Genomic DNA, 16,572 nt, shown 5'->3' with positions numbered 1-16,572 from the left:
TCTACCTGAATCTGGACCCACGGTTCAGGTTAACGATGTGCACTGCCTCTGAGGCACTGGCTTTTACTTTTAGATAGGTACACAGCAAGAACTTTACCCACCACTGAGTCTATTTTTCTTTAAAGACAGTATCTTTAAGCTCTGGCCTGGAGCTTATTAAGTAGGGTAGGCTGGCCGGCAACCCCCCAGGCATCTATCTCTTCCTCCTTAGCACTGGAGTCAGACATATGCACCATGACCACATGGCTGCTGGCAATAGAGCTCATTCTGCAAGGCAAGCAAGCGCTTTACTGACTGGGACATCTTGGAAGCCCCTACAGTGTTACTCTTTACAGGAGAAGAACGGCTGCTCAGCTCGTAGCAGCAGCAAGAGTTGATAAAGCCAACCTCCCTTTCCATCCATGCTTTCCCCTGTTCCAGCATGCATTTGGAGGGCCATTGACCAGGTTGAGGGTTCCAGGACCAACTCATGCTTGAGCACACCCCTCTGCTCCTGACAGTTTCTTTTAAAATTATTGTTATTGTCCTGTGTGTGCAAAGGTGCTTGTGTGCCACTTCCTGTGAAGGTCAGAGAATAAACTGCAGGACTTAGTTTTCTCTTCCATCCTGTGGGGCCCGGGGATTGAACTCGGGTTGCTAGGCTTGACAGCAAGCACCTTTCTCTACTAAGCCATTTTACTGGCTTCCCTGACAGCTTTTAACATCAAACCTAGCATGTGAAGATGTTATGGTGATTGCACAACCGCTCGAAAGTTCTTGAAAAGAAAGAAAACTGGTCTGCCTGCTCCATGCACACATCTGAAAACAAAAAGCACATCTGTCATGGCTAGTGACAGAAAGCTTACTTTCGGAATTTACAGCCTCCTTATCATTCCTCTGCTTTATCTGTTTCTTCACTCACAGAGGCTCTGTCTGAAGTGTGGCCAGCAGCCTGGGGGTGTGCAGGGAGCTGGAGGCTGGCTGAGGAGCACACCAGGTTCTAGCCTGGGCCTCACCCAAAAACTGGTTCCCACCCCAGAAGGATGGCCTTCCCCGCTTCAGTCCTCTCAGCATCCTTTCTTACCAGGAGGTTAAAAACATGAGTGGGAGGTGAAGTGAGTGGGGGAGAGGTCTCAGGAAGTCACTCATTAAAGCCCTTGGTGGGGCCACTCTGTGGACATGACCACTGAGCAGCGTCGACTACACCACGCCATCTCCAGAGTCTGAATTTGGGCTGAAAGATCACAGACTTGGAAAGTTGTGGGGATGTGACCTTTGCTGTAAGATGACACATTACTACACATGATGTCACTGAGCAGTGACTGTGGGAAAGTAAGACATTTGAACAGAGGTGGGGTGGGGAGATGTCTCAGCTGATAAAGTATTCACCATGTTAGCCTACGTACCAGGTCAGCCAGGGCTACATAGCATGACTCTGTCTTAAATATAAATAAAATAGAGGCCCAGGGGGATGGCTCCGCGGCTAAAGCATTTGCCAAACAAGTACGAGGACTTAAGTTCAGACCCTCCACCCAAACCCTCTGTAAATGCTGTGTGAATGTGATAGCCCAACTGCTATTCTAGCCACAGAAGGTAGAGACAGGATCCACAGAGCAAGCTGCCTGGACAGATCACCCCGACTCAGTGAATAAGGTGGGAACGCAACACTGGAATCTGTATGCATTGATGTATGAGAAGATTTCAAACTGCCTGTTAAAATCACAAGCTATGGCAGGCCTGGTGGCACACACCTTTAATCCCAGCACCTGGGAGGCAGAGGCAGGAGGATCTCTGTGAGTTCCAGGCCATCTTGGTCTACCGAGTGAGTTCCAGGACAGTTAGGACTACATAGAAAGACCCTGTCTAAGAAACTGAAAAGAAAATGATAAACTTAGGTAGCAGGGTTATTTTCTATGAAACATATTTACACACACACACACACACACACACACACACACACACACACACACACACACACCCCGCCCCATACCTTAACTACTTCTCACATCTCATGTGATATTCTACCTGGAAGGACAAACTTTGAGATGTCTTGAGGAAGGAAGAGAGAAACTTGAGAACCAAGAAATCATCAGGTATGGGGGAGGACTAGATCATTGATCATGACCTGATACCTATCAAGTGACAGGTTAGCCCTGGTACACAGTAGGCACTGGATGAATGACAGTTACTGTAATGACAAGGAACTAGCCCTTCCTCCAATGACACGTTCTCTCTGGAAATTAAAAAACTAGGGGCTGGCAACATGGCTCAGCAGTTAAGAGTATTCACAACCCCCTGGAACTCTAGCTCCCGGGACGCTCATACCCTTTTCTGTCTCCGCGGGCGCTTGCATTCACATGCACATAGCCCCACCCACTGCCACACACATACACATAATTAAAGATAAAAACTAAATAATATTTAAAAAAGAAATTAAGTATGTATTTGCCAAATTGGTGCATAAACGAGGATTCTGCTTCCCCGGGAAGGAGGTCTAAGCATGTGTTACTTTCAGCTGCATTTCAGACGCGGCAGGAGGATTCAGGGAGGAAGGAGGAAGCCAGGAAGAACAGGTTGTGAGAAAACAGTAAAAAAACTAAAAAAAAAAAAAAAAAATTGTGGGTCAATTCTAGATTTGGAAAGAGAGGAGATGATTGAAAAAATATTCAGTCCTCCACAAAAATTCCCTTAGATGCTTTAATAACTCTTATCCTATTTGTCACTTCTTTTTTTAAAGATTTATTTATTTATTATGTACACAGAAGAGGGCACCGGATCTCATTACAGATGGTTGTGAGCCACCATGTGGGTGCTGGGAATTGAACTCAGGACCTCTGGAAGAGCAGTCAGTGCTCTTAACCTCTGAGCTATCTCTCCAGCCCATAATATTTTTTTTTTTTTTTTCAAGACAGGGTTTCTCTGCATAGCTTTGCGCCTTTCCTGGAGCACACTTGGTAGCCCAGGCTGGCCTCGAACTCACAGAGATCCGCCTGGCTCTGCCTCCCGAGTGCTGGGATTAAAGGCGTGCGCCACCACCGCCCGGCCTATTTGTCACTTCTAAATGAGGGCATGGAGGTGTAGCTCAGAGGGTAGAGCCCCGTGGGTATTGAGCTTGTGCATCATGCTTGAGGCCTGGATTCAGTTCCTGGCATCGCATAAACTGGTGCACGCCTGTCAGCCCCAGCACTCAGGAGGTAGAGATAGGTGGACCAGGGATAGGTATGGCGTTCTCAGCCACACAGCTAGCTCCAGACCAGCTTGCATCACAGAGACCCAGAAAGAAAAAGAAAAGTGAGTGAGCGTTACTAGGGAGAAGGCCCCCTGTGGCCAGGCAGATTGCCTGTTGCACAGGTGTGTGCTAAGCTCTTGTCTCACTCTGTGAACACAGGTAATGAATGACATTGGTCTCAAAAGTAGCTTCAAGGATTAAAGACGTCATCCATTAAAGCCTACTTCTAACACACAGTTAGCATGGCCCAGGGGACAGCTGTGGGTGTGGGACAATGGCTCTTGAGAAGCAATTGTTCCTCAACTTCATTTGAGGTGGAGCCCACTGATCCCCTCGAACCCCTGAGGGAAATCCTCCTCGCATCTGGGCCAGCCACCAAAGTCTGATTTTAATTAGTGCGGAGTGGTAGCAGGACATGGGAGTTTTCACAGCTCCCTCCGAGACTTCAGATGCACAGCTGTGATGGAAACCATGGTCTCAAGGAGTAGCCTCAGGTCAGTGGCTGTCAGCACAAGAACTGGGCAGGGTCCTGATGGTGGCCCAAATACTAAACTTGCCAATCTACCCTTCATAGACAAAAGAGGGCCAGATTAGAGAAAAGCCCCTCTAAACATTTTCAGGAGGACTAGGGATGTAGCCCAGCGACAGAGCACTCGTGTAACATGCAAAGGCCCTGGGTTCCATCCCTAGTACTGCATTTGGGTGGTGGGAGGAGACTTGGATGAAGACACACCTTGCTATGTAGTTGGCTGTGCCAAGTTAGGATGGGAATTCACTCTATCTGCAGGAAGGTTATAAACAGTTTTGATAGGTTTTCCCCTCCCACAATCCCCTGCCCTCTTCTGTGTAACTCGGGCCTTTCAGAAGGGATCATAAGCAGAATGGAAGCAACCGAGAATTCACCATCAAGACACATGCAATAGGTGAACCCCTCAGGCACTCAAAGAGATTGGGACATGTTCATGAAAGATGGTGTCCCAAATGTATGTACTGACACTAGGCTCCACAGAGGTGTTTGGGTCACAGGAATAAGGAATATCCTCTGCTATACCCAGAAAATATAACAAGGATGAAGAGTCACTGGGCAAGCTCTGTGCTTTGGTTCCCCCAAGCATATGCTATTGTTTGAAAATAAAGTACAGTTGGGCCTGGAGAGAGAGCTCAATCAGTAAAGCACTCACTCTGCAAGCCCAGGCATCCAAATGTGGGCCTCAGAACTACAAAAGAAAGCCAGGCGTTGGTGGCACACACCTTTAATCCGAGCACTCAGGAGGCAGAGCCAGGCGGATGTCTGTGAGTTCAAGGTCACCCTGGTCTACAGAGTGAGTTCCAGGAAAGGCACAAAGCTACACAGAGAAACCCTGTCTCAAAAAACCAAATAAATAAATAAATAAATAAATAAATAAATAAATAAATAAATAAAGCCAGGTGTGGTAACATGCATCTGTGGTCCCAGTGCTGGGAAGGCAGAGGGAGGAGATTTCTGGCCAACAAGCTTAGCCTTATCAGAGACCTCCAGGTCCTAGTGAGAGTTTGTCTCAAAAACTGAGGTACACACACACATACACACATGCACACTCACAATTATAATCAATAGGATGAAAATTAACTGCTGATTGTCGAATAGCTATAAAGCCACATGCATAACACACGTTAATGATACACACATTCGCTGACTAACTTTCATGCGTCTGCCCAGTGCTCGCCAATGCCGGTACCTTAGTCAATCCTTTACCTGAAAGGGGATCTCCAGTGCTGTCTACAAAGTCATTTTCTTCTCCCTAAAAAACAAAAATCCACCCTCATTAAAGTCATGGCCACAGGTAAATGACAATGTCAAGTTTTCCTCCTTAGTTACATTTCTACCAGCTAAGTGGGAGGGCCTGACTGAAGCTCAGGGGTAGTTCCTCAGGGGAGGTGAGCTTTGAGAACTGACCTAGAATGTGGAACAAGCCCAGAACGCAGCTGCTCCAGGAGACACTGGACAGAGGTGAAGCAGACCAGGGTCCCATTTCAAACATCTGAAGGCATGTAACCATGGAAGCATGCATATAACCATGGGAGCATGCATATAACCATGGGAACATGCAAACATGGCTCCTGTTTTATTTTATCCTTATCACAAACTCTTTTTTTTTTTTTTTTTTTTTGTGTGTGTGTGTGTGTGTGTGTGTGTGATGTGTTTGTACACGCATGTGGAGGCCAGGGGTTGATGTTAGTGTCTCCCACACTCCTCTACATCTTTCTTATCTTTTGAACAGCGTCTCTTACCTCTAGCTAGACTGGCTGGCCAGTGAACTCCAGAGTCTGCCTGTCTCTCTACTCTGTCCCCAGTCAGTGTCAAGGTTACAGATGTATCAACCACACCCAGCTTTTACGTGGCTGTAGGGATCTGAGCTCAGGTTCAGTGCTTGCTCAGCGGGCATTTGACCTAAGCAAGGATCCATTTCCCTAGCACCCCCTCCAGGCCACAATTCTTTACCTTACCTGTCTGTGTATATTTTAAATTTCATTTTTATGTGTATTTTGCGTGCATGTATGACTGTGCACCACATGGGTGCCTGGTGGCTGCAAAGCTGGAAGAGGGCATCAAATGCCACAGAAATGGGGTGACAGATAGTTACGAGCCACCAGGTGGGTACAGGGAATTAAACCCAAGTTTTCTGCAAGTGCAGCCAGTACTCAACCACGGAGCCTCTCATCTCTCAAGCCTCTCTGCGGATTTCTTTCAAGTTTTATTGTGGAGCAGCTAAAACCCACTGTGAGAGAGCAGTGGCAAGCCCCGGATGAGCAGACAGGCCCTGCCTGTCTGACTGGGCTTCTGTCTCTCCCTCCAGGGTCATGCTGTTTTAGGATGACAGTGGCCTTCTCTATGGTCTCCTTGGAGGGAGGAACATGTGCTGCCACGAAGGCTGCCAGGGAGGGCCAATCCCAGCCCACTTCGCCTTTGGGAACAACTGCAGCCTCTCCCATCACCCACCGTTGCCCCTCCATCCATCACGGGAGTGGGATCCGCAGTTGTGATTTTGTCGTTCCAGACAGACATCACCTCCGCTGGCCTCCGATGTACACCAAGGTTCTATTGGATTCGCAACAGCTCCACGGGGCTTTTAATTACCAGGTGTTTGAATTTGGTTTGTAAAGAAGCACTAACTTGGCCAGGCACGGTGGCACACACCCGTAATCCTAGCACTCAGGAGGCAGAGGCAGAAGGATTACAATTCAAGGCCAAAGTGGCCTTTACAACAACACACTGTCTTAGGAACAACAAACGCGCTAACCCCTGCTGTCATTGTGTTTAGTACACTTTAAGCATTTGCTACGTTTCTCTTAATCCTTTAAAAAACCTTTCTCCTTGCCCTGAACTCGCCAATCCCAGTTCTCTGCAGTGTATATATGTCTACTAATCCCAAGGCTAGCTTTCCACCCACCACAGGAACATTCCTATTCTCACCAACCAGACTTTCCCCCAGGAATTGAGACAATTCTTGCTTTGGTTTTTCTGCTTTCCTGCCTTCCCTGACTCTCCAGGACAGCAACAAAGCCAGCGTGCTTGGGAGCCATGGGATTTCGGCAATGCTTTCTTCTCCCTTCTGTGTGTGTGTGTGTGTGTGTGTGTGTGTGAATATGAAAAAGGAGAGACAGAGAGAAGACAGGAAAAAGACAGTGTGTGTGTGTGTGTGTGTGTGTGTGTGTGTGTGTGTGTGTGTCTGTGTCTGTGTCTGTGTCTGTGTACTATAGGAAGCCCCTGAAGGGGCCTGAATGTCTCAGCACAGCCTCACACAGTCACAAGGTGGAGTCCCGAGAGCCCCACCCCCACAAGACTACACTCACTGCCTTGAAGGCCTGGTGGAGACCTGCCCTTTCCTATCTGCAGAGTTTCCACAGGCCTGGGCAGGCCTGCTCACTCTTACATCAACACAGTCAACTCTGCTCACTGAATCGGAAGCGTGGGCCACAAGGACAGAACAGAAACTCCAAGTCGCAGAGACAGACAGGAATATTAAAGTTTGTAGATTTTGTGGTATAGAGGTCTCTGGTAAAACACAATGTTTCCCAGAAGTCAAAACTGTGTTGCCTGGCTCATTCTGTTTGACTTATCATCATCTAGCGAATAACGGGCCAACACCAGCTGGTCAGAGTCACCCGCAGGATGTGGGCAGGGTGCACGACTCAGAATCACTGTGAAATGGTTGAAAACAGAGCAGTGGCCAGGGTGGCCGGGTATAGTGGCCCTTGCCCATAGTCCCACCACTGTGAGGACCTCTAAGGGAGTTCCAGGCTAGCACCGGCTACATAGCAAGACTTTGCCTCAAAGAATAAAATGAAACAAAAGATAAGCCAGGACCTTTGTTTCCAGTCCTGATAACTGTGCCACTTAAATGTGAAATTCCCAACACTGAAATCAGAAAAGTCTTAATTTGTACCTTATCTGTTTATTTTGGTCTTGTTGAAACAATGCTCCTGCCTTTATTCCACAGTTGTTTACTGAGCTGTTAATGTGGAGAACTGCATGAAGGAACTCATATCCACAGGTCCAAGGACCTGGGCCCTTGACCTGAGTAAGGTACAGAAGGAGAAGAATCACAGGCGTGACCAAAAGGCCAGCCCGAAGATTTCGAGCACTCGGGGAGATACCGATGGAGTCCCCCAGGAAGAGGTCTCCATAGACTGAAAATACCAGAGGGGGCCTGGGGATACAGCTCAGTGAGGGAATGCTTGCCTAGTATGTTCAGGCCCTGGGTTCAATCCCCAGCATCACAAAAAAGTTAAACAAAACTCAAAACTGGCAGTGGTGGTTCCCAGCTGTAATCCCAGTACTTGGGGAGCAGAGGCAGGAAGATTTGCTGATTGTAGACATCTGTCTAGGCTACAGTGAGAATGTAACACACACACATACAAATTGGGTGAGGTAGTGCATACCTCTAGAATCCCAGCACTTGGGAGGCAGAGGCAGGAGGCTCAGGAGTGCAAAGCCAGCCTAGGCTACAGGAGACCTTGTTTGGGAGGGTTCTAGAGGGTGCAGGGCAAGGAAGTGGGGGGTGGGGGGATGTAGCCTGGTTGGCAGAGGGCTTGTCTAGCATGTGTGAAGCTCTGGGTTCCATACCCAGCACACATAAACCCAGGAGCATGGGCGCATGCTTGTAATCACGGCACCTGAGAAGTAAACGCTGGAGGAGCAGAAGTTCAAGGCCAACCTGGGCTACACGAGACCCTGTCTCTGAAAGACAAACCACACAACAAAAACACAAATAATAATACCACAAAAAAAAACTATGAATAAGATAAAATAGATCAGAGGTCATTTCCCAAACACAAAGAAGGTTGAGACTGGTCCCGCTGAGGGTCTGGAAAGTGGACAGTTGTAGAGCAGGGCGTTTGCCTAGAGCCTACAGCCGTTGACAAGAACACAGAAAAGCAGGCAATGGCTCAGCGTCACTGGGTCTTTGACAGAGGCGAGAAGAAGAGCAAGATAGCGGGAAGACAGGAATGGCTGCCGCCCTCGTAAGTGCTGGACTTTATCTATAGACAGGGCTCACTGCGGGCTCTCACTGGAAGCAGGACATGTCCAATTCAGTGTAAAATTAGCAGGGGAAACACCTGACTAGCTGTAGGTACAGGACACACAGAAGGCAGGGGCTGAGGCTGGGATACAGATTCTGTGTCTGGGAGGGAGGGGGAAGCAAGAAAACTAGAGGTGAAGAAGTCACTAGGAGATGAATGAGCAAAGGAGGTGAGCAGAAGGCAGAGTAGCCTCTGAAGAGGTTATGGACAAGAAGAGGTCAGGTCCACGTACAATAGCCCCTGGAACCTGAGAGCAACAGAAAAGACTGGTTCCTGGAAGAGACCGAAGCAAGTGTTGCTTCGAACTAGAGATGCTGAGCAGATTCTGGAAGAAGAGATGAGAAGTGGAGAGCAAGCTGGGAGGTCTCAGCCTCCTGCAGTACCCAAATCCTACACTGTGATGGCAGGCAGAGTCGGGGCCAGAGAGAAGGGAGGGGACCCTCATGGGTTGCAGGAATCACCTGCCCTAAGCATCGGAAGTGAAAACATCTCTCCGGGTGGGTAGTGCTGCCACAGATGTGGCTAGAAATCATGGCTGGGTCTCTCTGGAATGTTCCAATGTGCCTAGCTCTGAAAGGTTCCCACCTTGCCCCCATCAGGCCTCAGCTGACACGTCACTTCCTCTTGGGGGCCTTCTCCAAATGCCCCATGTGGGTTCTGTGACCTGGGTCCTCCCACAGTATCCTGTAGTCTCACCCACAGTGCCTGGGGCATTGGGTTTGGAGTCTGTCTTCAGCACTAGACACCAGGCCGTATGGCAAGGACATTGTGTGTGTTATACAGCGGGGGATCGCCGGGGCATTAAGTGTCTGTGGAGGGAGGCAAAAAACGGAGGGAGGTAACCGTGGACACAGGATGCAGCCCATGTCTTCAAGACCATTCCACAAGTTGCCTTTCAACAGGGGTCTCCTTACTTCTCCTCCATCCCTGCCTGCTCTGTGGCCTCGACCCCAGAAGCCCCCTTGGGTCTCACCTCCATTCCTATCCACTTAGTCACTGCCGAGCACCCGAGTGCTATGCTTTCTCTTGTGACACTTCGAAGGGACCCTCGAGATCAGGCCTATTGATCTTCCCCATAGCAGGAGGTGAGGGTCATCAGCCTCTCACCTGAGATCCAGCTGCTCCACCCTGCATGCCCCTAACAGCTGTATGTACTTCTGCCCCAGGACATGCTGGATCATCTAGAGTGTGGGAGCTTAACGGAGGGGGACTCCATCTGTGGAGTTGTCTTTTATGTTGGGGTGAGACTTTTTGGTGATCAGAAGCTTTGGGGTCACCCACACTCCTGCCAGCAACCCCTCATCCATGCCCCCATAGGTAGATCCAATCACCTCACTTTACCAAACTCCTCCCGGACAGAGTTATTGCTTTGGTCCGTCACAGGAGCCCTCTCTGGGGTGAGCAGATGTTCGTCCATGTCTCCTCAGGACAAGTTCACACCACTCCATCACTCCTGGTTACCACTCCATCACTCCTGGTTACCACCCATCACTCCTGGTTACCACTCCATCACTCCTGGTTACCACCCCATCACTCCTGGTTACCACCCCATCACTCCTGGTTACCACCCCATCACTCCTGGTTACCACCCCATCAATCCTGGTTGTGTGTCAGTTTGTCTGATAACTGTGGGCCCCTGGCCAATCCCTGGAGTCTCCTACACTCTAAATCCATCTTGCTCTAACCTGCTATGCTTTGCTGGAGAAAAGAAAGCTACAAACCTCACATATTCATGTTATCTGACCTGGCTGTTCCCTGCTCATCCGAAGGTCCACATTAACATAACGTGATGGTTAATGCTGTGGGCTTGATAGGATCTAGACCACCCATGAGGCACGCCTCTAGGCACATCTGTAAGGGATTTTCTTGATTGGGTTATTTGAAATTGGAAGACTTACCCTAACTGTGGGCAGGACCTTCCACCTGTGGTCCAGATGGAAGGAGAATTAAGGGAACCACTTTTGCTTTTTGCCTGCTGGCTTCACATCTCATTGGCAAGTTCATCTACTGTGTTGTTGCTGCAACTGTGCATGTTGCCATCTTTTCTGCATGAAGCCCTGGGCCTCTCCAGGAACCCTTCAGGCCTTCAGGGCTAGATTGGGACTGCTGAGGCCTCTAGCCATTGCTAAACTACCTGGACCACTTCCTGTAAACCAATCTACTAAACCCTGCCCCCCTTTGCCATGTATTCACTCTGCCAGTTCTGTTCCTCCAGAGAACCCTAACTAATACACCTGCCAACAATCCTGAGTTGTTTCGGGTCCTGATGCAGACCCTGCACTCACCACTGGGTCCCCATCCCCTTCTCTCCTCCTGCTTTATAAGGTGCAAACTGAGTCAGTGGACTCCTCCCACCCTCAGGAGTCTTAAGACAGTGCCTTAAGTCATTGTCTTCTCCACGTCAACCTCTAGAGAAATGGTGTCATTGTCTCCAATATCTTCCCTTGCTTCTTGGGTTATGAATTTTGTGCACACTTCCGTTACAGCTCTACCGTGAAGGGCGGCAACTATGTTTTACACATCTTTATATCGCTAGTGCTGAGCACAAAGGCTGTGTTCAAAGTAGGTTTAACTATGTGCTGAGGCTGTAATTCAGGTGTAATTCAGCATGCACAAGGCCCAGGGTTTGATCTCTGTCCCCGAATAAAATGGGCATAAACAACACATGTCTAAAAGCCCAGCACTCGAGAAGTGGAAGGAGGAGAGTCAGAAGTTTGAGGCTAGCCCGGGTTACACAGTGAATCCCAGGCAAGACAGAATATGTCTCAAAAGAAAATGAAACACAAATAAAAAAAGTCAGCTAACTAAGAGCAGAGGCATTGGGGGGTGAGAGGCACATACGTGGAAGAGGTCCTCAGCAGAGTGGAAAGGTCAGAGGGAAATGTCACCAAATAAAGCATGAAAGTGGAGAGCGGGGACCCAAGAAAGGGGCCCAGCTGGGTTCAGACAACTAGAAAGACAAAATGACGCATTCAAGAAAAGAATTAAGTAAACATTTAAAAATTAAATAACAATATGTATCTAATTTCATTCTTCTGCTGGTGGAGGTTCCGTTTTACCAACACCGTTTATTAAATAGGCTATCTCCCTCACCACTGTGTATTTTTGCCTGTCAAGAATTAGGTGGATATAGCTTTGCTGACTTATTTCTGGGCTCTTTATTCCTTTCCATTTGTCTGTCTGTTCTTGGGCCCATCCCAGGCTGATTTTGTCACTCTGGCTCTACCATATAATTTGAAGTCAGGTATTGTGATTCCTCCTGCTGTGTTTTCACTCCTTGGAATTGCTTTAGGTATCTGTAGTCTTCTGTGGTTCCACACGAGTTCTTGTGTTGTTTTTCCTAGATCTGTGAAATGTCACATCAGAAATTTGATAGGTATCGAATTAAATCTGTAGGCTAATATAAAGCAGTATAGTCATTTCCACAATATTAATTCTGACAATCCATTAGCATGGAAGGTCTTCCTTCCCACCATCTAGTATCTTCTTTGGTTTCCTCTTTCAATGTCTTGAAAATTTCATTGTAGAGGTCTTTTTCTTTAGTCTGGTGAATTGCTGGGTGCCTTTTTTTTTTTTTGCTAATCTGAGTGGGATTTTTTTCTTAATTTCTTTCTCTGTGGCATATTATTGCTATATATGAAGGATATTGCTTTTATTTTTATATTGGTTTCGTATCTTGCAACTTCACTGGTTCTAGTAGATTTTATAGGGTCATTGAAGAGATGTCATGTCATCTGTAGGTAGGGATAATTTGACTCTTTCATTTCCCATTTTTATTCCCTTCATGCCTCTCTCTTGTGTAGTTGCTATAGCTAAGATTTTGAGCATGGTATTAAATAAGAGGGGAGAGTGGACATCTTGGTCCTGGTTTTAAAGGAAATGCTCTCAGTTTGTCTCCGTTTACTATAATGTTGGCTGTATATGTAAAGACCAACATCTCAGGAGTCATGTGTTCAAAGCCCAGCTAGAACAAAGATGGCACAAGGTGGGCAGGGATTAAATCGAGGCTGGGTGCAGGGATCTCTTCACTGTGGATGAAAAACTAATTACAGCAGAACACACATTTGAAAGAAATGCCACGTTTGTTGCTCAGATGAGAACCAACTAAAGATTTGTGCACACTTAGCTCTTTCTTCTCCTTGGTGGTTTTTCTCTGGGATGACATAGGCCTTTCACAGCTGGAGTTGAAGTGTGGGTCAAATCCCTTAGCTGTTGCTAGAATTGGGAGGCCAGGGTGCTGAGTGTATTTCCAAGTGTAATTCTAAACTCACACTACGGGTACAGAGATAAAAGATCTTGGGTTTTCCCTTTGTATATGGAGTGAGCTAGTTATTGTTCAGAAATATCACAGAACACTTTACAGGTGATTATGGTTGGTGCATGCAAACACAGGTAGACCACAGGACATGGAAATTACAGGGTGGTGGGAGCTTCTCTTTAGATCCCTTTCATTCACAAAATCCAGGCTTGTAGTAGCAGTGATGTTGGGAACAGCCATGTAGTGAAGGGAGTAGCATCATACACTGGTTGTTCTGTGATTTTCCTGAGCTGCGTAATAGTGTGTTACCCCAAGAAAGATCATTTCATTTCACATGTTAATATGGAAAAAAAGTTTACAATTGGGTGATTATTTCAAAGTATTTTAAATACTTTATTTAATATTTAGAACACTTCTTATATTTTAACATTTTTTATTATTATTTTAAAAATATTTTTGGGCCGGGTGGTGATGGTGCACACCTTTAATCCCAGCACTCGGGAGGCAGAGCCAGGTGGATCTCTGTTAGTTTGAGCCCAGCTTGGTCTACAGAGTGAAATCCAGGATAGACACCAAACTACACAGAGAAACCCTGTTCCGGGGGGGAAAAAAAAACCAAAATATTTTTAAATTTATTTTTAGTTTCATTTACGTGTGTGTGTGTGTGTGTGTGTGTGTGTGTGTGTGTGTGTGTTTGTTTGTATGTGTACTTGAGTGTAGTGCTCTTGGAGACCAAAGGCATCAGATCCCCCAGAGCTTGAGTTATAGGCAATTGTGAGTCACTCAAAATGGGTGCTGGAAATTGAACTCAAGAGAATATACACTTTAACCACTGAGCCATGTTTTCAGCTCTATTTTTGGTGTGTGTGTGTGTGTGTGTGTGTGTGTGTGTGTGTGTGTGTGTGTGTGTGTGTGTAGGTACCTGAGGAGGCCAGAAGAGGGCATTGGATCCCTGGAGTTGGAATTATGGGTAGTTATGACCTACCCAACATAGGTGCTGGGAACTGAAACTCTTGCAAAATGCAACAATTTTCTTTTAGATGTTTATTTCTGGGGAGCTTCATCACAGAGTGACACTGGGGAACTTGGGTTTGCTGTGGCACCAATGCGAACCAAGGTTAACATTCCATTATTCCCAGTCATCAAAAACAAGGGCAGTAAACCTCAGAATGACAAGGCAGATCCCACAGAAATGCCAGTGAGATTATCACCAAAATGCTTGACCAGGGCATTAATCTGGATCAGCGTCCAGCCATCGGCCATTGGCCATCGGAGGGTTGTGAGGGCCAGGAATGACAACAGCATCTTTCTAACAGCGGTGAGCAAGTCCAGAAGGGTAAACGGGGTGGGGGTGGGGTGTGCCAAAAGGCAACAGAGCCTGCCGAGAGGGGCGGAGCTGGGGCAGAGAGGAAAACCTCAGAGTATGGGCTGCAGGGTTGTTTCCAGTAAGGCCATGACCCAGGACTAGTTCATAGAGAGGGAAATCATTGTAAGGGCAGGATCTGGGACACACAACTGTGGTCTAGAAAAAGTAAGCTGGTGTTCTGCAGGAGTTAAATGTCAGAGGGAGATAGAATCCGATGGCTATCTGTTTGGGACAGGATTGCCTCTGCTTATCAAAAGATGAAAAGAGAAATTCTATTATTCACTCCCCCCCCCCCCCCAGGGTTTCTCTGTGTAGCCCTGGCTGCCCTGGAACTCACTTTGTAAACTGGGCTGGCCTGAAACTCACAGAGATCTACCAGCCTCTGCCTCCCAAGTGCTGGGATTAAAGGTGTGCCCCACCACCTCCTGGCCTGTTATTTACTTTTAGTTGTTTAATTTTTTAAACAAAGATTTATTTTCATTTTTTAAATTTACATGTATGTACATGTGTGTCTGTGAATGTATGTCACATGTATATGCCCACAGAAACCAGAAGAGGTCATAGGATCGCCTGTAATTGGAGTTACAGATAGTTGTGAACTGCCACATAAGTGCTGAGAACTGAACTCAGGTCCTCTGGAGGAGCAGCCAGTGCTCTTAACCACTGAGACATCTCTCCAGCCTCTATTTCTTTTCTTGTTTTTTAAAGACAAGGTCTCATGTAGCTTAGGCTAGCCTTGAACTGACTATGTAGCTGAGGATGACCTTGAACTGAACATCCTGCCTTTACCTCCCAAGTGCTAGGATTTCAAATGTGAACCATTACACCAGGCTTGAGTAGTTTTATTTATTTTTTTTAAGTTTTAATAATATATCTATTTGTGTGTGTATGTGTCTATGTGTACGTGTGTGTACACGTGTGTGTGTGTGTGTGTGTGTGTGTGTGTGTGTGTGTGTGTACATGTCATTGTATGAGTGTGGAGGTCAGAGGACAATGTCTGGGTCCTCTCCTTTTACCACGTGGGTCCCAGGGATTGAACTCAGGTCATCAGGTTTGGTAGCAAGTGCTTTACCTACTGAGCCATCCTGCCATCCCAGCTCAAGTATTTTTAACATCAGATGTCTATTCAAGGGTAGCATCTTCAATCTGATATGAACTGTTTGTCGGCCATAAACAACTGAGGCAGGGGGATGGCGAAGTGATTCCCAACCCCTTGAAATTAATTCTCTCTTCCAAGAAGCCCAGACAACTGTGTGTCAAGAGACCTTTTTGGCCTGGCTTAAGGAAACATGTGGTCTATTTGGAATGGCAGGCTACAGCAGAAGTTTCTCTTTTAAGAGTTTAAAAATACCACGTATGTATTCTAAGGAAATCTGCAGTCTTACCTGGTAGTGCTGGTTCCTTGTCCTATAAACTTCACACCAGGGGTAAAGTAAGAAATTGCCAAATAAACCAGAGTGATCTGATTTTCCCTCAGAGAAAAAAGCTCAAGGACCCGCCAATCTATGAAACAGATCTTGTTGGAGCTTGAAAGGATTGTTGCGTGTCCAGAACTGCAGGCAGGGGCCTGCCGGGCTGACGAACGACAGATAGCATCTGCAGCCTTGCTGGTCCCTGCCATGCCCTGTTATTACCATGCACTTAATGGCTTCGGATCTGCATAGCTCCTGGTGAGCCCATTGCTCTGCCAAGACAGCTAGGCTGCAGGTTAGAATTCTACCCAGGGCCTCCCAGTCCAGTGCCAAGAAAGGAGCAGCCCCTGAGGAAGGATTCTGGTCAGAAATGTCGCCTCCATGCTCGTGTATTTGAACACTTGGTCCCCGGAAGCTGGTACTGTTTGGGGAGGTCATGGAATCTCTGGGATGTGAGGCCTCACTTGGAGGACTTGGGTCACTCAGGGCGGGCCTTTGTACACCCACCTCTGCTGCTAGCTCTCTGCTTTCTGATTCACCACGATGTGTGGAGCAGCCACCACATGCTCCTACCACAAGGACGTCCTCCGTACCGTCCCCGCCATGAGGGACTGTATCTCTGAAACTGTGAGTCCAAACAAATTCTTCCTCTCTTAAGATGTTTCTGTTGGGTTTTTAGTCACAACAAGAAAGGAAACTCATACACCCTGCGTTTACCAGGGGAGTCCTGGTAGCATCCACCCAGGCAGTTCTTTCAGCCCAG

The 16,572-nt window shown here is 47.3% G+C and overlaps 1 protein-coding gene across 1 annotated transcript in view; it reads right to left on the bottom strand.

Moving 5' to 3' along the window:
* The window catches only part of Edaradd (EDAR associated death domain), a 42,517-nt gene that overhangs the window by 2,334 nt on the left and 23,611 nt on the right, over nt 1-16,572 (bottom strand). The window contains exon 5 of the mRNA XM_028859727.2: nt 4,944-4,989. Within this exon, the coding sequence (XP_028715560.1) occupies nt 4,944-4,989 (46 nt within the window). The remainder of the gene's footprint in view (nt 1-4,943; nt 4,990-16,572) is intronic.

The sequence above is a fragment of the Peromyscus leucopus genome, chromosome 5, assembly GCF_004664715.2.
Source record: "Peromyscus leucopus breed LL Stock chromosome 5, UCI_PerLeu_2.1, whole genome shotgun sequence".
In the NCBI taxonomy this organism is placed as follows: domain Eukaryota; kingdom Metazoa; phylum Chordata; class Mammalia; order Rodentia; family Cricetidae; genus Peromyscus; species Peromyscus leucopus.
This window is presented reverse-complemented; position numbering and strand designations above follow the sequence as displayed.